Here is a 22479-nt window from a genome sequence, read left to right on the forward strand (position 1 = left end):
TGATGAGACTCCAGGTCAGACAGGGAGACAGGCCACTGATGGGACTCCTGGTCAGTCAGAGAGACAGGCCACTAATGGGACTGGAGGTCAGACAGGGAGACAGGCCACTCATGAGACTCCAGGTCAGACAGGGAGACAGGCCACTGATGGGACTCTTGGTCAGACAGGGAGACAGGCCACTGATGAGACTGCTGGTCAGACAGGCAGACAGGCCACTGATTAGACTTGTATGTAGTCCAGTATTTCCACCCACAAAAAAAAGATGCCTGGCAGAGGAGATAAAAAGTAAAAGGTTAGTGTCTACCTATAGTAGCATCTGTTGCTGAAGCATGTTTAAGATTAGTATGTATTTAGACTGAGTATTTTACTAGAGCTTGAACTCAGGGCCTGGGCACTGTCCCTGAGCCTCTTTGTGCTAAAGGCTAGCGCTCTACCACTTGAGCCACACTGCCACTTCAGGCTTTTTCTGAATAGTTTACTGGAGATAAGAGTCTCAAGGACTTTCTTGCTAGAGCTAGCTTCAAAATGCAATCCTCAGATCTCAGCCTCCAGAGTACCTACGATTATAGACATGAGCCACCAGCACCTGCCTCACTCTTGATAATAAGGATCTATCAATGGGGCTGGGAAGGTGGCTCAGTGGTACAGTGCTTGCTTTGCATACATGAGGCCCATTCCTCAGCACCACATAAGCAGAAAAAAAAAGCCAGAAGTGGCACTGTGGCTCAAGTGGTAGAGTGCTAGCCTTGAGCTGAAGAGCTGAGGGACAGTGCCCAGGCCCAGAGTTCAGGCCCACGACCGGACTCAAAAAAAAAAAAAAAAAAAAAGGATCTATCAATATAGGAATTCTTACATTAAACACTAGTTTCTTCCACAGTAAAATATCTATCAGCGGGAATACTCCTGATATGGTTATTTTGTTTGAAGCTGTTCTTTAAACAGAAACTATTTTAACTGCTATTATTAAAACCTTTAACTATCTATGTGTATTAATCCGCTTGCTGTTCTTGCTATTTATTTTTGTTGTTGCTGTTGTTGGTCATGGGGCTTGAACTCTGGGCTTGGGGCTGTCCCTGTGCTCTTCAGCTCAAGGCGAGCGCTCCACTGCCTGAGCTACAATGCCACTTCTGGTTTTCTAGTGGTTTATTGAAGAGGCTCTCTCTCACAGACTTTCCTACCTGGGCTGGCTTTGAACTGCCATGCTCAGATCTCAGCCTCCTGAGTAGCTAGGATTACAGGCGTGAGCCACTGGTGCACGGCTGCTATTTACTTTTTCATATCCTTGCTTGGTCTAAAAAGAACTTAAGGAAAATTCTTCATTTCTGACTCTAAAATCTACCTTATTTCCACAATGACATTCATTTCCAACAATTATCACTAATAAGCCAAATTAGCTAAGGAACATACAATCTAGTTCAATGAGGAAACAAGAAAATAATATCACAATCCAGTATGCTGGAAGTAGTGATATATACACAGAAAAAATACTACTGGCTAACAGTTCCCTAGTACCAACTTGCTTGTAGACCTCTTCCCAAGGCAGCTTGCTCAGAGGCCCTCACCACAGTAAGCACTGGTCGGGGAGCACCCTCTGTTCTCTGGGCCCAGATTTTACTTACTTCCAAGATCCAGATCACCGTTCCCCGCCCCATCCCACCCCTCACCCTGCTGCCCCATCTGAGAACTGACTTAAATCTACCGTGCCTTTTTTGGACCCAGCGGCCTGAAAAAGTGTTCATTTCAGTATATGCCAATTTTTCCGGGGAAGCCTGCAGATGCCCTGCTCAGCCTGTTTGGGCAAGTCACAGCCATTGAGGAGTAAAGTCTTAGGAGCTGGGCTGTAGCAGACATCTAGGTCACACTCTCTGGCCCAGCTGGATTCCCTATCTATCCAACTTAGCACTCTCACACCTAAGTCCAAATCAGGCAAGAGAGTTTCACTAAAACCCTGAAACTCCTACACCACGACTATCTGCACTCTGTGAGAGAACACAGGCTCCTACATCTTAGAGCAGTTAAGTGGCTTCCTTGTAACTAAGCTATATCCTCAGCACTGGAACCCACTGTTCCTTCAGGAAAAAAAAGGGACCCCAGAGCATAATCCCGTCATCTCCAGTTGAAACTCCAAAGAGAAAATAGACCCTAATGCTAAAATAAGTTATTGGGCTGATAATCCTGATAATCAAGAATATTCAGTTAGCCCAGTCCTGGTGGCTCATGTCTGTAATCCTAGCTACTCAAGGGGCTGAGATCTGAACATTGTGGTTTGAAGCCAGACCAGGCAGGAAAGTACATGAGACTCTTATCTCCAATAAACTACTTAGAAAAAGTGTGAAGTAGCTCTGTGGCTCAAGTGACTGTGCTATCCTTGAGACAAAGAAACTCAGGAATATTGCCCAAGACCCAGGACTAGCACCAAAAACAAGTAAGAATATTCAGTTAGATTTATGAAATGTGACCTAACATAAACCACATCACCTCGTTCATAGCCCATAAACAACATAATCTCATAGATAAATACTGACCAAGCACCTGCAGTGTAACACAGCAGGCACACCAGTAAAAAGAAAACACAACACAAAGCCCTGCTCTCACAGAGGCTGGCTGCTTTTTACTAACAGCACAGACAATTACTAACAGCACAGACAGTAAGTATTTGAATGCATTACTATCAAAATAGCTAGAACAGTATCCGGTCAATTTTTTTAAAGTGTGGCTAGAGGAGTAGAGTGTAGGAGGCTCTCTGTTGAGATGGGCACTCTGAGGTACTATGCTGAGGAAGCTGCACTACAGGAGGAAGTCTTCCAAGTGTCTGAGCAGCAGGAATAGCAGGTGAAAAGGCCCTGGGGTGGGAACACGCTTGACCTTGTTAAGGAACTGTGTGAGAGGGCCAGGGCTGATGAAATAGAAGACAAAGGAACAGGAGGAGACAAGGCTAGAGGACTTCCCTGGAGGGCTCCAAGCAAGGGAACGACAGGATGTAAGTCACACAAAATGTCTGCCTTCACTTCTTTACAATGGGTTCATTTCTACTTTCTTCTCCAAAACAGTTGAGAAATCAGGGAAGAGCAGGGCTCTTAGCAAGGAGGACTTGCTAAGAAAAGACAAAGGCCAAATGGAGTGTGTGTACACTGACCACAGCACCTGGTCACGAATGGCTCAAGGCAAGTCAGCAGCAGGCAGCAGAGACGAGACTGCGGTGAGCACCTAACTCCCTGTGCAGCAGCGCCGCTCCACCAGGGCCAAGGAGCCTTTACACGAAGTCTCTGTCAATGCTAAAGGAACTGCAAAGAGAAACCAGCCCAGAGCACAAGTCAGAGCCTACAAACACCATAAGCAGCACTGACATTCTTTAGTGCTTTCTAAGTAAAAATTGACTTAATCCCATACTTCTAACCATGAACAATATCTCACCATTATACACTTAGATTCAATACAAGCACTGCCAAACGCCTGCAGAGGTAGGCCTCACCTCAGAGAGAGAGGCAGCAAATTAAATTACTCTCTAAACAAAAGTTTCCAAAAATTATATATGCAGTATGAGCCCAATCTTGTCTAAATATACACATTCTTTTAAAAAATTAAAGGTTGATTTTTACAATTTTTATATCCATCTATTTTCATATTTTATGCAATTAAGCAATATAGGGCTGGGAATATGGCTTAGTCATAGAGTGCTTTCCTAGTATGCATGAAGCCCTGGGTTCAATTGCTCACTACCACATAAATAGAAAAAGCCAAAAGTGGCACTGCAGCTCAAGCAACAGAGTACTAGCCTTGAACAAAAAAGGCTCAGGGACAGTGCCCCAGCCTAGGCCCTGAGTTCAAGCCCCAGGACTTGCAACAACAACAAAAAAAGCAATACATTCCTTTTTGTGTATGTGCCAGTGTGAACAAGGGCTTGCATGCTGGCCCTGAGCTTTTTTGCTCTAGGTTGGTGCTCTACCACTTGAGCCACACCTCCACTTCTGGTTTCTTTTGGTGGTTAATTGGAAATAAGAGTCTCACAGACTTTCTTGCTCAGGCTGGCTTCAAACTCCAAGCCTCAGATTTCAGATAAGAATACAGGTGTGAGGGAAGGTGGCTCAGTGGTAGAGCGCTTGCCTTGCATGCATGAGGCCCTGGGTTCGATTCCTCAGCACCACATAAGCAAAAAGAAAAAAAACCGGAAGTGGTACTGTGGCTCAAGTGGTAGAGCACTAGCCTTGAGGTGAAGAGCTGAGGGACAGCACCCAAGCCCAGAGTTCAGGCCCCACGACCAGACCCAAAAAAAAAAAAGAATACATGTGTGAGCCACTAGCAGCATCTGGATAAGAGTCTTAATTGGCTAAAATATACAAAGTAAATTTAGTCATCTACTGTACTACATCAATGAAAACAAATGGAAGTATACATAAGTCAATACTTATAAAGGAGAATCCCACCTTATCCCAGTAAAAAAACATATCTAATTTCACCTCACTGATTAACTTACAGATAAAAGATATCTGCTATTTGCTATGCTTTGGGTCTTGGTGTCACAAGGCCAGATGGATGCCTGGAAACTCCCAAAATTCTTTAGTGTTCACATCAGCTGTAAAGCAGTAACATAAAAATAGATCCCAACCCAGGCTCAGTAAATCAGAACCCTCCCCCCACCACACACACGTATATATTCCAGACTGACCTCAAGATTTCCTGTCTCAGCCTCCCAAGTGCTAGAATTCACATATGATATGATACCACTAGGTCTGGTTATTTAGCATTTCTTTATGGTGAAAACATTGAATGTTACAGTCCACTATCTCCACCTACAATCATCTTACTGTGTAATAGCAAACCAGAGTTTCTAACTCCTATATATAATTTAGCACATGTGTCAACCTCTGTTACTAGTCTCACTCATTCTCCTCTTTCTCCATCTCTCTTTCCTTCCTCCTCTCCTTCTCCCTCCATCCCACCTCTCTTGCTGGCCTCTAGTAACTACCATCAACTTTTAATTTCTATGAGATCAAAGTTTTTACACTCCACATCTGAGTGGTATCTCACAGTATATATCCTTCTGTGTGTGGATTATTTCAACTAAATACTGATTCCATCCCTTGTTGCAAATAGCAGGTTTTCATTCTTTTTATACCTAAACAGTATTTCCTTGGGTATAGTACCGTATTTTCTTTACCCATTTATCAGTTGATAGGCAATTTGGATGTTTCCTTTTTTTAATTTTTGAGGCTATTGTGAATAATGCTGCAATAAACACGAATATGAAATGTTTCTTCCATATACTGAGCTCATGAAATGTTACTACACAGCAATAAGATTGCTGGATCACATAGTAGTTCTATCTAATTGTTTTGAGGACTATAAATGTTCAACATCACCAATCATCAGGGAAACATAAATCAAACCACAATGAGATTATCACCTCACTCCAGTAGTAATATCCACTATCAAAACAACATAAGAAAACAAGTGCTGGTGAGGACATAGAGAAAAGAGGACCTCTGCACAGGAGCAGTGGGAATGTAAATGAGTACAGCCATGTGAACACAACAATCTGTTTAATGAATCGGCCAGACTAATAAAATGTGTTGAAAAACACATTGGGGGGAGGTGTTCGGGTGGGGGGTGAAGGGGAAACAAAGGAGGAGGCAACAATGCTTGATAAGAAATGTATTCATTACCTTGCCATGTAATTGTAACCCCTCTGTACGGTACTTTCACACACACACACACACACACACACACACACACACACACACTAAAAAAAAAAAACCACACACACACACATGGGTCTCTGTATAACCAGGTAGAGCAGAGCTACCTACCAACTTGTGCTGTTTACATAAAAACTGTTAGGCACTGTGGCTTAGGCCTATAATCCTAGCTACTCAGGAGGCTGAGTGCGGTCTGCAGTTCAAAGACAGCTGGGCATGGGACTCTTATCTCCAATTAACAACCAGTTAAACAACCAATTAAAAAGCCAGAAGTGGAGGTATGGCTCAAGTATTTGAGTGTTAGCCTTGAGCACCAAAGCTCAGGGACAGTACTGGGGCTCTGAGTTCAACCCCCAGGAATGGCACACACACACAAAAAAGTCATAGAATATGCTCATTATTTTCTAGAGATTCTTGCTTTCAGTAAATACAAAAAGGAAATCAATCCAAGACCAGCTTTCTGGAACTATTCTAGTATTCTTTTTTCCTTCTTGCAATAGTTCTAACATTCTTTAACCTTTAATATTCCAAATAGGACTTTTTTAACTTACTCAAACATTTCCAACTCAATCCCATATTCCTTTAAAAGCAAATTATAGATTTTACAATTTTATGTAGTAAAACTCTGAGTCTATGCCAAAACCTTCTAGGGACTTCATATTTCTCCATTCATTTATGTTTCCCATACTTTATAAAGACACATAGTCTTCAGAAAGTAATTCCTTTAATTAATTTGTCTCAAAAATCTTACACAATTCAATAATATTCTAGATTCTTTTCTTCAAGTTTCATTAGTACATCAGAATCACTATTCCCATCTAATGGAAAGGCTGGAGCTCAATACTTTGATACCAAGTTATTATGTGGCTTTAGTAGATTTTCCAAAACAAAAGGTAAAGATGTAACCAGCCTGAAAGCAAGAAATATAGAGGGACTACAATTACAGCACCCAGGATTATAATTTTCTACTAAGGAGCACTTAACTATCTCCAAAAAAAGAAGAAAATACTGACTAACTGCATTCCCTAAGTACTAAGAGTACCTCCAAATACTGACTAAGTGACTAAGAGTACCTGCTCACTCTGTCCTCTCCAAAGAAACCAAGAACTGAGTTAGGGTACCTCTTCAAGTGTTAAAGGTACTTCCCACACTGTCCTCTCCAAAGAAAGCAAGTGCTCACTAAGGGTACCTCCTCTCCAAGTACTGGCTAAGAGTACTTCCCCAAGTGCTAAGGGTTCCTCTCCATACTGTCCTCTCTCTTCATCCTCTTGTCTCTACTCAGACACCAAAAGTCTCCGTCACTTCTATTCTTAGGAAGCAGCTAACGTGAACAGCTGTGTCCATTCTAGTATTAAAACAGTGCAGCAGGGGCTGGGAAGGTGGCTCAGTGGTAGAGCGCTTGCCTTGCATGCATGAGCCCTGGGTTCGATTCCTGAGCACAACATAAGCAGAAAAAAAATACTAAGCTTGATTAAAGAAACATCTCTTTAAAAAAAGAAAAAAAAAAAAAAAAACACAGTGCAACAGACTGAGGATTACGCTTCAACTCTAAAGCCAGAACAGTTATCACACGATAAAACATTCCCACCAAAAACCAATATACAATCAAGTAAAACTGAAAATACTGACAGGATTTATAAGACAATCAAGGTCTTTCCAAAGTATTAATTTATTCCATACCAGCTAGACCTATTCTTCAATATCATATCCATAAGCTAAACCAATTAATAAGAATGGCTGAGCCAGGCACTGGTGGCTCACACCTGTAATCCTAGCTACTGAGGAGCAAGAGATCTGAGACTCACCGTTCAAAGCCAGCCTGGGTAGGAAAGTCTGCAAGACTTTTATCAATTAACCATCACAAAACCAGAAGAGGCTCTGTGGCTCAAAGTAGAGCACTAGCCTTGAGAAGAAAAGTTCAGGGACCACACCCACACCCTGAGTTCGAGCCCCATGATCATAAAAAAAAAAAATAATGACTGCATAGAAAAAAAAATAGTAGTATAATAGTCCAGCCTTCTGCTTTAAATTTTCAAGATAATGTCCAAGATGTGACCTTCTCCAAATAAAAAGAACAGAGATACAAATTAACTGCAAGCTTTTTTGGCCAATTAAAGATATGACCAAATGATGAAATATAAGGAACTCCTTTGCATAGATTCATTTTCTGTGACCTTTCGTGTCCGGCTGATTATAATCGTTTAAGTTCCCAAACCCCTGAACAGAACAGTACCATTCATATTAGACAGACCACCATAAGCAGTAACAAGACACTGATACCTAATTCCTGGTGGCCAATAAGCTAAAGATAAGTTGTTAGGGATCCAAAAGAGAAAACGAGATTTCAGCCACAATTATTTAAAATTCTATCCTTTCATTTACAAAAAAAATTCCAGTTTTCCAGCTTCCTCAGGCAACACCAAGCTAACATTCTTCTATAACAATCATTAGCAAAGTGAGTATGGGCTCTCCAGATGGTCCTGGTGTACTCCACAGAAAAGGAATGCACCTCTACTCACACTCACTTTTGATTCTCACCAGATGGCCTCTCGGCATCTGAACTGCTTCATCAACCTGGTCAAATGAGTAACACCCTAAAATAAACAAGGATAATATATTCCTAATCTTTGTTAAGCTTCTGTTGATCTTTACATTTATCTTGAAATTTAATACTGTTAGGTTAGATACATTCTGTTTAATCACTACTTGTTGAAGACCCAGTAAACACATGGTTTTGAAACAGTTTTACAAAAGGTGGAGGCCCTCTCCCCAGACAGTTTCAACAGGATAAATGTCACCTGATGTCTTTTAGGTAAATATTTATGCCTCTAATTAATTTAGTTTCAAAAAGGAATTAGAATTTTGTTTGCATAGGCAAGGAACAATTTTGACATACATGTAACTGAACAATGTCAATACACCTTAAATTATGCATCAGCTATATCTCTTAATGTTTCACAAATGCATAGTATAACAAAGAAAACTTCCAAAAATTTAAAAAAAAAAAAACTTCTTTGGGGTGGTAGATACCTATCTGTCTAATGCTTAGACAAGAGCAAGACAAGCTGATCAGGAGCCTGCTGGCTTCCTGGCTCCCCAAGACACCAACTCAACTGCTCTTTTGAGCCAATCTGGGAGGATCTGCTGGCTGCCCAGGCTCTGACAGGGATAGTGAGAACACCTACTTGAGGTAGAAAGGGGCAGGACAATAAAAATGGCAGTCCTTTGTTCTGTAAAGGAACAAGGAACTGGATAATCTGAAGGCTTCTTTTATCTAAATCAGTTGATTGAAATGCTGATAAAGCTATCTTTCCACCGGAGGTGCCTTTAGCTAAGAATACCTTAGTTATCTTAATTTCTTCACAGATAATCAGTCATTTACACCCCACCCTTTTCAAAATTCCTCACTGTTTCACAGACAACAGCTGTTAGCAACACCTGAGAAGATATGATGTCCTCTTCCTAACAAAGATCTGTGTGCTGTTCTTCAGTAAAGCCTGACCACCAAGACAGGGTAGCTTCAGCACAGAGCAGCTCCTAGCGCCTGAATCAGGACTCCCAGATCCCAGCTCTCTAGCTACTGTCCGTCCCAGGAGGAAAAGCAGGGTTGACTAGAAAAGACCCTGGACCCAGCTATGGACCCTAGCAGTCAGGACTCCCAGGTTTGGATCCACAAGCAAATAAAACTTACAAAACTCAGCAACCAGCCAGCCTATGCCCACCAACATACTAGTGCCACTCCTCTAGATATACTCCAAGTCAGGCACTAAGCATAAGAGATACAACACCAGTTTGGTGAGAGGACTTGTAAACATAAAAACAATCACACTCTACAGGTGTAACCAGAAGAGCAGTTTAAAGTGGATGACAAGCATGGGGCCACTGCCCAGAGGCCTGACCTACAGGGCAGTCAAGTCCCTGGGGCACTCAAGAAGTACCCGTGTGCACTGCTCCTAGAGTGGATTTCCTAGGGAGGAAACCCACATTTGACCAGGAGCCCATAAGAATGTTGCCAATCACTCCCAAGAAAGGGAGAACTGGTTGTCAGGCTGGTGAGGGTCCAAAACTGAGGAGAGAGGCAGGCAGTGTACAGCTGTCTTTTGCTCTCGGTCTGTTCCCAGCATGACCTCGTGACAGAATGCTGCAGAGGATGTAGAACGCAGCTCTTTGAAAGCCTTCCAAGTTATCTGCACACCTGGAATGTGCAGGGCCCACAGCACAAGTATTATATATACTTAAGAGTAGATGTATGTCTAGACACAGATCAGAGGCCCAAAATAGGAGGCCAGTGACTGGCAAGGGGACACCTCTGTCTGAGCTTCCTCAGACAGCACAGGATTTAGCTCCATGTTACAGAAGACTGACCAGCCCTAAAAGGAGGAGGATTTCAGAGAAAATTGCTTAATCAGAGGGAGAGAGTTGGTAGGGAAATGTATTGAGAAAAGTTTACATAATTGAGCATGTAAGTTGTGAGATTGGAACAAATTCCAGCTCATCACTCCCATGTACCTGGCTTTGGGGAAAGTCTTAACCGCCTGGAGCCTTGCACTTGTGTTCATCAGGTAAACAAAAGAGTAATATCACAGCAAGTGTATCATTTGCAGGAGTACTTAAATGCCCCTCTGCTCTCCATTTCATTCCTCAAAGCAGCACCCTGTCCCCTGAAGGAGATCCCTGCGGCAGACACAAGAATGGGAAGAGAGCCACAGAGGGTCCCAACAAGCCCCAGGCTTGCTCACTGAAAGCTGGCAGAGTTCCTCAAGTAAAAGTGATAGTTCCCTCCCCATTGCCACGCAGCCTGGATCTGCAGTTGCCTTCTTGACGTTCCTTCCTTCAGATCGAGGGTATGGCATGGAAACTGTCCCTTGCTGCTTTTTCCCAAACCTGCCCTCAAGTCAGGGAGACAAAGAACTCTCAAGGCAGAAAGGAGGCAGAAAACCCACTTTTAACTTCAACTTCAAAACTAGATTTTAATCTTACTTTGATCCCTGTGTGGGCCTATAACTAAACCCAAGCTTTCTATTTCCCCTTCTATAAAAAGAAAAATCCAAAGACTGAAAATGCAATTTATATGAACAGATGTTGTCAAAGGAAAAAACAAAATACAAATGCTTCATAATTTATACAGGAGGAACTATGTGTCAAACATCTGATAGGAGCCGACTTCGCACAGATGTCATTGTTTTAATCTTCACAATGACCCTCAGGGGCACATTACTTATTAGCACAGATGAGGAAACTAAGATTTAAAGAAAATGCAGAGCCCAAGGCTGACACAGCATGGCTCCAAGCCTAATCATGTCTCTCTGTTACACCACTACGATACCGTCTGATCACGAGTGAAGGCAAATGGGGCACAGGAGGAGCTGCAGCAATGGCACTTTCAGAGCAGGTGGGATCCTGCTCAATTCCTTTCAACTAAATTCTTTACAAAATAAGAAATGTCTCCAAAATCATTAGTTCACCTTCTTCCTCTAACTTTTTTTTGAACTTTTTTAATGACTTTAATAATCCTTGGAAGTTCTGAGAAACTTACAGCCAACACTGCCAAGGTGCTTTGCCCCACTCCTTTTGTGGTGAGTTAGGTAGCTGTGATTATAAGCAGGTCCCAGGCTGTAAGTGCTCCTACAGCTGAGAGACCTGATCTTCCCTGTATTAAGTTCCCCCAAAGCCCTGGCTTGTTTAGAGAGGCCCTCTGTTTTGAGAACTGCAGGTGTCTGTTTTTCTTGCTGTAAATATTACATCTTTTCTATCTCCTGGCTGTGCTTGTGGGCTTTTCATCACTGTGGCACGTGTGGCTGCACGACTGGCCCTGCACCCAGGGGTAGTGCTGTGTGCCTTTGTTCTCCCTCCTTATCAGAAGACAACTCAGAACATTCCAGCCAGGAGGAAGTCATTATCTCACCAACAATGGTGAGATCAATGAACTTCACCATCTGATCCAAACTGTGGAGTCCACTGGTCTTGCTGCTACTCAGAACCACACTTCTTGCACAACCATGGCCAGCCTGCCTCCTGCCTGCCTCCTCCCTTGCACAGCACCTAGGGGCCAAGTCTTATGCTCTAGGATGGAGTTACTACAAAGGCCACTATGGAGACTCCAGCCCTCCTTTCTCTTGCCTGGCTGAAGCCCCTGGAAGCAGTCTTTACTGAGCCTCCTTGACATACAGAGCAGCCCTGCCCCTTTCCATCTGCAGCGGCACACACTCCTTATCCCAGCCCTTCTTCACCTTTGCTATAGCCAACCAGCTTCCAGGCAGTCTCCTGCTGACAGTGTAAGATGTTCCCTTCCACCTTCCCAAGGTGTGGCCTGCATCTCAGCCCTATGCAAACAATCGGCAGTGTGTAAAACTCAGCATTCACCACCCTCCCACCCACGTGTGGTGTCAATGAGCCTATGCCACCCTTTCCTCTGGATGGAGAGCAACTGAAGGGCTTCCAGAACGTTCTTACCAAGACCCTGGTCCCCATGATCTTCCTCTAACTTTTAACTAACATTCTCTCCAAATTAGTCCAGAAAAAACTGGAGTAGCTTACCAGTTAAATAGGAAATCAGAATTTTAAATCTAAGCCCAATATATATTTCACATAGGAAGAAACATTTATTGAAGTGACATTTCCAAATCTGTTAATGGATAGGGTGATTCCAGCCACACATCCCTTCCTGATTGGAAGGAATCTTGCACAAACTGTTTGAACAGAGTTGTCTCCAAGGAGATTGATGTTCATTATAGTTATAAAAGCAGTCAAGGGACAAAAGAGCTGAGTATTTGCATCCTAAGACTTAAGGGCCCTCTCCAGCCTGAGGATATATAAGGCCCTCGGCATGTTTTCCCTTTTAAGTGGAAGCTAGAATTAGCTTGTACACTTACAAGTTAATACAATGGGTAGTATCCAAGTGTATACAAAAGGATTAAATGAAGTGTGGTAGATTCAACGGGGAACTCAAATAGTCTAATTCCTTAGAAAGGCAAAAATCAAAGTTCAACAAAACCAGGAAGTGGGTACTTGAAAAGGGTGGGGTGGGATCAAGGGGAGGACTGGACAAATGAAGAGAAGATAGGAAAATGCAGTCAAGAACTCCACATCTATTCTATAAAATGAAGAAGAGTAAGGGAAGGGGTATGTAAAGGAGGGAAGGATGAGAAGGTTGAAAGAACTGACTCTGATCAAGATGCATTGTATCCAAAAACAACTTTGTTAAATGGCAACCCCTTTGTACAACTACTTGAAGATAATAAAAAATTTTTAAATGACTGGCACATAATGGGGCAGAAACACATGCTGCTTGTTAGCTGCCAGCCATATCTGCCTGTACTGATAATTTCATATGGCCCTGAAATGTTATTATAAATATCCAAATGGCCATTAGAAGAAAACAAGTTACCCACCCCTGAAACCTGTAATTAAACTAAACATTCAAATCCAGACTCCAACATCAAAATATTCTTTTTTTTTTTTTTTTGTTCCGGTCGTGGGGCCTGAACTCTGGGCCTGGGCGCTGTCCCTCAGCTCTTCAGCTCAAGGCTAGCGCTCTACCACTTGAGCCACAGCGCCACTTCCGGCTTTTTTCTTTTTGCTTATGTGGTGCTGAGGAATCGAACCCAGGGCCTCGTGCATGCAAGGCAAGCACTCTACCACTGAGCCACCTTCCCAGCCCCATCATCAAAATATTCTTGGTTTTACTGTACTTATCACCAATTTCCACTAAAATGTGTTTATTCTTTAAAAAGTGCTACACTTCATTCCTTCATCTGTAAGATGGAATTCAGCGTTGAGGCATTAGTAACTTACAACAGTCCTTCCAACTTAATCACTATTCTCTTCACTCTTCTCCAAACCTTTCAATTATTTCCTTCTTCCCTCTCTCCCTGCCCCGAAGAGTTGGGAATATTATATCTAAACCAATGACCCCAGTCTTAAAATAGAGCTGTTCAACAACTCATCCCTAATCAGCCCTCTGTCTAGTATGCCATCCTCATATCACATCACCGTAGTAATCTACTCTTGTTTCATACTAGTAATTACATCATCATACAAACTAAAGGAAGAAAATAGAAAGAGAAGGGGAAGTGCAGCCAGCTAGGCAAATCAAAAGTAACAGATACAATGATGAGTGAGAGAGAGAGAGAGAGAGAGAGAGAGAGAGAGAGAGAGAGAGAGAGAGAGAGAGAGAGAGAGAGAGAGTGTGTGTGTGTGTGTGTGTGTGTGTGTGTGTGTGTGTGTGTGTGTGTGTGTGTGTGTGTGTGTGTGTGTGTGTGTGTGTGTGTGTGTGTGTGTGTGCCAGTCCTGGGACTTGAACTCAGATCCTGGGTACTATGCCTAAGCTTTTCTGCTCAAGGCTAGTGCTTGAACCACAGTTTCACTTCCTTGAGCCACAGCTCTACTTCCAGCTTTTCTGTGGTTAATTGGAGATGAGAGCCTCTCAACTGTCCTATCTGAACTGGCTTCCAACCAAGATCCTCAGATCTCGGCCTCCTGAAATACAGGCATGAGCCACCAGCACTCAACTAATAATGTTAATTTTTTTTAAAGAAGGCTAATCTGCAACATTATTCCTTGTTTCATCCTGGTACTTGCTTTGGAGTCTTCAAAGTCCACCAATATCAGCAACTAATCCAGAATATAATTTTGCCTACATATATCCTACTTTGATCCTTTTGGGATGGGGATTACAGCTCTTACTTAGTCACACCCTACAAATAAAATTTTCAGAAAGCAAGGCCTAGAAAAAGGAATCACCGAAGGCTAGATACTTATCTTAAAACATCAGGTGATCTCACTTGATACTAAATTTTCTACGTTTACTTAAATTGCAAGCCTACTGAAAAATACTATGGCTACCTCAAGGTCACTCTGGAATCTTCATTAAGATTTAATAATCCTGGAGTCCAAGATAAGATCTTTGCTTCCTTTCCTTCCCTCAGCCTTACTGCTCAACCCTTCTTCCTTTCCTTTCCCTGCTACCTAGCCATGCAAGGTGCTCACCACTGTTCCACACAAGCCAGTGATTTCTAGCACTATTCACTGTACACTATATACGCCACTTGATCCTATGACACAAAAGTTCTTCCTCAAATGACTACTTTTATAATTTCCTAAATTTCAAAGCATTGTTAATTAGCATATGTCAAATTAACTACTAACAAATTATCATTTTCCCTCTCATTTCCTTGTCTTTTTCCTCTTGAATCACACTATTTGTGTACAATCAATTCTTAAGTTTCCACTCAACTTGGACTCAGTTACTTACATTTATAAAATTTTTCTGTTTAGCTCCATTTTAAAATGGCTAACTATTCATCTAGTTTTTTGGATATAAAATTTTTCTGTTTAGCTCCATTTTAAAATGGCTAACTATTCATCTAGTTTTTTGTTATTCCAAGTTTCATTAATAAAAAGGGTCAAGTCTGTTATTTTTTTTTTTTGGTTGGTCCTGGGCACTGTCCCTGAGCTTTTCAGCTCAAGGCAAGCACTCTACCACTTGAGCCACAGCGCCACTTACAGTTTTCTAGTGGTTTATTGAAGATAAGAGTCTCCCCGACTTTCTTGCCTGGACTGGCTTTGAACCGCAATCCTCAGATCTCAGCCTCCAGAGGAGCTAGGATTACAGGCGTGAGCCACCAGCACCCGGCTAAGTCTTTGATGTTTTAAAGAAATAATTTAGCACCAAAAAAAAAAAATTAAGGCTCATGTGGTAGTAATCCAGTAACACTTAAGACTTGCTTACAGCAGAAAAACAACCCAAAATATTGGTCAAATGGCCATACAAATTCAAGTCTAAACAGATTTGAGGAGTTGCAAGAGAATGAAGCTTGTCCGAGACATCAAATGAAGACCATTTTTAGCTGGAAGATTTTTAAAAAAAGAAGTGTCACTTTCCCTTGACTCTCTTGCGCTTTTCAGTATAGGAAAGAAGTTTCTCTGGACAACTGAGGTATACCAATGAGTTCATTCATATTAAGCCCCTTTTTGGGGGGTCGGTCATGGGGCCTGCACACGGCCTGGGCGCTGTCCCTCAGCTCTTCGGCCCAAGGCGTGGGCGCTCTACCACTTGAGCCCAGCGCCACTTGCATATTAAATCGCTTTTAAAAGTGTAAGCATTACATAAAATTAGAAGCGTTCACAGTTAAAGACATCATGGTAGAGAAAAGTGGGTGAAGTAACGATGCCCGCCTCCCTCACAGCCAGGCAGGGTTTGTCTAAGCCGCTGCCTGCTTTGCGCGTGTCGGCGAGGAGGCGTTGGCCGGGTCGGTCCCATGCGCGGGGCACAGGCGCGGCCTCTCTGGTGTAACACGCTTCAGCTAGCGCACCAGCGCGGGTGCGGAGAAGCCCAAGCCGCGTGGTCGGATCAGTTCAGTACCAGACGGGGAGGACGACGGGGTGACTGCCCGAGGCACCTGGCAGTGACGTTTCATTAACTCCTAACCGCGGTTCAAGATTCGGGAGCATCAGTTATTTCCGGACTAGCCGAAAGCTGTGGCCGGGATGAATAGGGAACGGAACCCACGCTGGGAGCTTTCTTAGTGACACTCCTTCGACGTGCCTCTCGGGACAAGCCGGCTAGCACGGGGTCCCGGGGTCCCGGGGTCCCGAGCCGTCCGGGCGACACCCCCAGGCGGCGCGAGCCCCTCCCGGCAGAGCCGCGCCGGGGACCGTCCTTCCCGCAACCTCGACGCGGTTCCCTGCGGGGCCGGGGCGAGGGGCCCTCCCGCCCACGGCGGCCCCCGCCTCTCACGCAGGGCCAAATCCGAGCAAACTTTCTCCTCCGGGTGAAAATGGCGCAGCCCTTCGCATCGCAAGGCTCCAGGGTAACCCCGCGGCCCTTTACACGTTTAAATGCCAGCCGCGCCCGGACGGCGAGGACGGCGCTCGGGGGACCCGGCGAGGCGCGGCGACGCGGGCGAGGGGGCTCGCCGCCGGCCACCGCGGCGCCGTGAGCCCGCTCCGACTTTCCTGCCTGGCCTCCCGCCCCCCGTCCTCCCCGCGCACGGCTCGCCTCTCGTGGAAGCCACGCTCGAACTGTCCCCGAGCGGAGCCCCATCCACCCCGCAGTCCGGGGCACTGGGCACCCAGCCCACCCTCAGTCCGCCCGGGCACCGGGGGCGGCAGGGGGGGGGGTCAGCGCCCGGGTCCACTCCGCGCCCGCGGCGGCTCCCAGCGCCCGGCGGCGAGGGGCAGCGACCGCACGCACACGCGCACGTCGGTGCGGGGAGCTCGTCCCGGCTGGCGGCCGCCCGCGCCCACCCCCCCTCCCCACCCCGCCCGGGGCCGCGATGGGGGGGGGACGCGGGGTGGAAGCTGAGCGAGCACGCCCGGCACGGAGGCCGCCAGCCGCGCGAGGGACAATGACAGCCCGCCGCCCCCCTCCCGGCCCGGCGGGCGGCGGGCAGAGCGGCCCCGGCCCCAGCCCCCACCCTCCGCTCCCGCCCCGGCCGGGGCACGGCCGCCGGCAGCGGCGGCCTGGGCGCGCAGCCCCGGTACCTGGTCGATGGGCAGCTGCACGGCGTTGCTGAGGGGCTGCAGCAGGGTGGAGCCGGTGGTGCTGGTGGTGGCCATGGCCAGGCCTCGGCGCTGCGCCCGCCCGCTCGCCGCTCGCGCCGTGCCGGGCGACGCGGAGGATGGGGATGCAGCGGCGCGCCCGCCCCTGGGCCGCTGGCGGTCGGAGAGCGGCGCGGGGAGGGCCGGGGAGGGGCCGGGGGCGGCGCCCGGCTCGCCCCTCCCCGCCGCCACCCCCCCTCCGCCCCCGTCCGCAGGCCCGCGCCCGCCGCCTCCGCCCGCAGCCGCGCGGTCCCTGCCGCCGTCGCCGCCGCCGCGCCGCCGCCCCCGCGCATCCCCCGCTCCCCCCAACTTCCAGCAGCTTCCACCGCCCCCTCCCCACCTCGCGCGCTCGCGCGCCAGACAGCCCCGCGGCCCAATCGCGGCGCGGCGCCCCGACGCCCTCAGCCAATCAGAGGACGCCTGCCGCGCCGCGCCCCTCCTCCGTGCCGAGGACCCGAGTGAGGGGCCGAGGTGCGGGTGGGGCCGTCGCCCGCGGGCGGCCTGGGCCGCGTTCGCGGCCCCGGGGTGCGCGTGTGGGGGCGGCTACTTCCCAGGCACCGCTTTCATTCTTCTCTCAGAGGGTGGGCGGCGCCCCATCCCTCACGGGGAGGGTCCGGGGACCACAAAGGCGCGTGGGGTGGGAGCCAGACAAAGGGGCTGTGAGGGCTGCGGCGGGGCCAGCGCCCGGGAAGTTGGGGACAAAGCGGGGAGCTGGCGAGCGCAGGGCGGCAGACCGGGGAAGTGACCTGGCCGACAAGTCCCTTTGTCTCCGGGCCTGCTGTGTGGGAAGCCCGAACTTGGGAAGGGTTCCAAGGGGCCGCCCCTCCCCTGCTGCCCCACCTGGGCCCCCGGGAGCCCGTAGGCCCGGCTGGTTCGACGACGCGCGACAACGCGGCCTGCCGGGAGCCAGGAGGGAAACAGGTCGTTCCACTGGGTCGAAGTGGCAGTCCCGGTGTCCAGCTGTCTGTCCCGCCTCTGCCGAGAGCATCTCTTCACCCCTTGCACGGTTCCCACACTGGAGTCCCGCTGCGGCCACGCGCCTCCCATCCGGGACCTGCGTCCAGAACCTCTGTGCCCCAAACTTAAGAAAAGTAAGTCACCGTCCGCTGGAAGACGCCCCGAGGAGAAATGCCAGCGGGAGACCGCGGAAGGATCACACCTAGCTACTCGGAAGGCTGGGATCTGAGGATCAAGGTTCGAAGCCAGCCCGGGCGGGGACGCCCCCCCTGAGAGTCTTGTCTCCATTTGCCCACTCAAAAACGAAGTGGCGCTGTGGCTCAAGTGGTAGAGCACGGAGAGGCTCAGGGACAGCACCTCTGAGTTCAAGCCCCACAACTGACCAAAGGGGGGAGAGGGAATTGAAGGATTTGAGATTTGGGGTAGAAATTGAATAATCATTTCTTCCTCCCAATAACCAGGAGAGCTAGTTGCTCTAACCACCCACAGTCTAGCGTTAGGAAATTGAGTAACAGAAAAATTACATAAGGTGACTAAGAGCTAAATAGCCCAAGATTGGAATCCAAGTAGTTACCTACCTCAGATCTCCTCTCTAACACGAGGCCTTCTTCCTCAACATACAGGCAGTCCAAAAATTCCCATCGGCTGCTTAGAAACACCATCTGAGGCCCACTAGAGCCTTAGATGTTAAAACTCGAAAAGGAACTTGGGCTTCAGTAAATCTGTCTGCAGTCTTCATTTGTCTCTAAAAAGAGGGTAGTTAAACTAGTCAGTACATTCTGATTAGTACAACCCTGTCTATACCTGAAATTGCTCAGCTTTCTTCTAGTTGGGTAGTTTTTCAACTTACTAATAGAAGAAAGTAGAAAAATTCAAAGGATAAAAAAGCCAGGACTTTCATTCTCCCTGGGGCAGTGTACCGGTAAGGTACAATTGGAATACCAACTTGCTCAATAAGATACTTACTAAAATACCCCCTAATTCAGGACCTCTTTACTAATATAAGTTTGGGGAGAAACATGATGGTTCCCCCTCCCCCCCTTTTTCTCTACTTTGGGGAAGTGGAAAGGAAGTGTACAGGTGGCTGAGCAAACAAACTGAAGGAAAAAATTTAAATACCATTTTTAAAAACTTAAAGGTGGGTGGTAGAAACATATTGCAACCTAAAGTAGGCAGCATAAAGCTATAATACCAGAGCTAGAACAAATAATGTCTACATGAAGGAATTTCCTTGCTGATTATTTATTTCAGTAGAGCTGGTCAGAACACAACCTCCACTGGGAGGGGAACTTCATAACGAGAGACCTAACCCAGGAGTTCCAGCACACCGGGTCTGGCCGTTTGCCTTAAAGAAACACAACTAATGGTGAGAATGCAAGAAATGATTTTAAGCAAAATGATCTCTTTGGGAAGATACAAATTAAGCATTTCAACCCATCTTTAGCCAATTGACAAAGGCTTCAAGTTTAAAAACAGGAAGAATTAGGGAAGGAGAGAGAAATGTGCATAATTAAGCAGCTTTCTTCAAATTGATTGTGATCTCAGTTCTGGGCTGTAAAAGTCCTTATTGCTAGAGGAAATCCATTTCTTCTGAAATGAGGGTTTCTGCTTGGAAGTGATCTCATCATTGGATGATCTGTCTGCAAGACTCTGCTATTCCTTTATGGTGACTGCAGGTTTGGGAGAATGCCTGGAGACTTTCAGGCACTTTTTTGGGGGGGTCTAACAGTCCATCATAAGATACCCCCATTATTACTATTTGTGTCTTCATCCTTGAAGGGGGATGAGATGGGGCAATAAGCAGCACCCATTTTTAGACAGACACTCCTTGGATGATTAACATACAGAATAAAGTAGAAATCTGGCCCAAAGTAAAGGATCAAATACAAAAGGAAAGCTGAGAATGCCAGCTTTTTATCCTGCTTTTAGTTACCTTCTGGGTCCAAGTGAGGAGTCAGTACTTTTTAGCCAAGACAGTTTCTGAGTACCTGTTACATAACTCCATAAAATGATTTAATATGTAGAATGGCCAGGTCTTTAGCCTTGGGGAAATTTTAGTTGCATCACAGTAAAGGCAATAGGTAAAATATGCAGAATAATTAATAGTAGCTTAGATTTTTGGTGTCAGACATACCTTAGGCTTTCCCACTATTTATTAACTGTAAGGTCTTGGGTCAGTTTCTAAACCTTTGTCAGCCTGGATTTCCTTATTTGTAAAACATGCATGATAACTGTGGATTAGAAAAGCTCACCACCGCTTTGTACACTGTCAAATGTATACTATAACTACATATATATATATACATAGATATGTATATATATTGTATCTGTATATCAAACCAAGATATGTAGAGAGAGAGAGAAATTTGCTGTAGTGAATTGGCTTGATATTATGAAGGCTGAAGCATCTCAGGATCTGCTGCTATCAGTATGCTGGAGAACAAGGAAAGCAAGCAGCAGAGCTCCAGACAAGCCCAGAGGTACAAAAAAAACCCCCAGCAAAACCAACAGTATAATTCAGTCCAAATTTGAAACCCAATAACACAGTTGTCCAAGAACTTTATAAAATAGATGTCCAAACACAAGCAGAGAAATCCAGTTCTCGCCCTTTTTTGTTCAATGCTGGCTTTCAAGAGAGGGCCTTCAAGCAATTAATTGATCCCCACCCAATTGAAAAAGGGCAGTTTAGTCTGTTCACATGCTAATCATCTCTAGAAACACCTTGATAGACACACACAGAAATAATGCTTTACTAGCTATCCAGGCCTCCTTTAGCCCAGTCAAGTTGACACATTAAATTAGTGGTCCAGAAAATTTGATGCAGTACTGAAGTTAAAAACTTGTTTCCCAGGCTGGGAAGGTGACTCAGTGGTAGAGCACTTGCCTTGCATGCATGATGCCCTGAGTTCAATTCCACAGCACCACATAAGCAGAAAAAGCTGGAAGTGGCTCAGAGTTCAGGCCCAGAGTTCAGGCCCACGACCGGACCCCCCCAAAAAAACAAGAAAAAAACAAAACTTGTTTCCCTTGCAAAAATATTACATCTGGGCTGGGAAGGTGGCTCAGCGGTAGAGTGCTTGCCTTGCATGCAGGAGGCCCTGGGTTCGAGTCCTCATCACCACATAAGCAGAAAAAGCTGGAAGTGGCGCTGTGGCTCAAGTGGTAGAGCACTAGCTTTGAGCTGAAGAGCTGAGGGACAGTGCCCAGATTCAGAGCTCAGACCCCATGAACAACAACAACAAAAAATTACATCTGGGTTTAATGGTTTCACAGTGTATATGTATATGTCTCATATCTCAAAACATCATACTTGTAAGCTACACCTTAATTTAAACATACTGCATCTTTATGTTTCCAGTGAAGAAACCAAGAGCCATATGTTAGGTTAACAATTCAGTGATGCAAGTATAAATTAGATACAGACCTCCTGACCAGTATCTACTAAGACCAGAAGCCCTTAAGTGGGGGTGAAAGAAACTAATTATATGTAATTCCTCACTGTCTTGCCTTAAATAATATTCATCCTGTAAAAGCAATTTATATGTGCTTAATTCTTAGAAAACATGCATTGAGTACTTATTATGTTCAAGGAACTGTGTGTGATGCTGTAAATAAGGGATGCCTATAACCAAAAGAAGCAGCAGTCATTTTACACAAAGTATTTCAAAAAAGTACCAAGTAAAATCACTTTCATGAGAACAAAGGATCTTAGTCAAAGTCAAAAGACCTGAACTTTAATTCTGACTTTTATACCAAGTAGAAGTTTCCCTATGCCTTTACTTTCCCCTTGTTAATTATAGATAATAGTAACTGTCTTACTTCACCATGCATGAAATTAATCATAGACTAAATTGTATTTTAAGATACTAGTAATATCAGTATTAGAAATAATAAGTAGTAAAGATATTTTAATATAGCACCCACATTGTTAACAGGAATTACTGACTTCAACAAAGTATTAAGAGTGTCCAGCATTGTTCAAAGATGACAAGGTAGCAGGGTAGCAGTGTTCTCACTTGGCTTTCTTGCCCTTGCCTCCAAAACTGGCTATGATGATTAAAGATTGCTACAATGAAATGTTCCCCTTTCAAATTATTTTTAACTTTAAATAAACCACTCAGAAGAAATAATCTGCTAAGCTGCTTTTTGTTCTGTAAAAATGGTATGTGTCATGAAAGTAGAGTTCTTGGGCACTTATTTTGCGTATTTTGTTTCCTTTATACTGTGGAATAATTTAGGTGATATAGGCATTAAAATATACCAACAGTCAGAACAGGTAATTGAC

The 22479-nt window shown here is 45.5% G+C and overlaps 1 protein-coding gene and 1 long non-coding RNA gene across 3 annotated transcripts in view; one reads left to right on the forward strand and one right to left on the reverse strand.

Annotated features, from left to right (window-relative positions):
* Positions 1-17316, reverse strand: part of LOC138811391 (lysophospholipid acyltransferase 2) — a 118556-nt gene extending 101240 nt beyond the window's left edge. Inside the window, exon 1 of the mRNA XM_069999122.1 lies at positions 17181-17316. Coding sequence (XP_069855223.1) covers positions 17181-17255 — 75 coding nt within the window. The 5' untranslated portion in view covers positions 17256-17316. The remainder of the gene's footprint in view (positions 1-17180) is intronic.
* Positions 17317-17925: 609 nt separating this feature from the next.
* LOC138811401 (uncharacterized) overlaps positions 17926-22479 on the forward strand; it is a 45964-nt gene continuing 41410 nt past the window's right edge. Inside the window, exons 1-2 of one of the 2 annotated variants that reach the window (XR_011367374.1) lie at positions 17926-18431; positions 19446-19560. This is a non-coding gene — a long non-coding RNA (uncharacterized lncRNA). The remainder of the gene's footprint in view (positions 18432-19445; positions 19561-22479) is intronic. The other variant, XR_011367373.1, reaches the window with a different exon arrangement.

This window comes from Dipodomys merriami, unplaced genomic scaffold (genome assembly GCF_024711535.1).
Source record: "Dipodomys merriami isolate MVZ:Mamm:240054 unplaced genomic scaffold, mDipMer1.0.p SCAF_524, whole genome shotgun sequence".
In the NCBI taxonomy this organism is placed as follows: Eukaryota; Metazoa; Chordata; class Mammalia; order Rodentia; family Heteromyidae; genus Dipodomys; species Dipodomys merriami.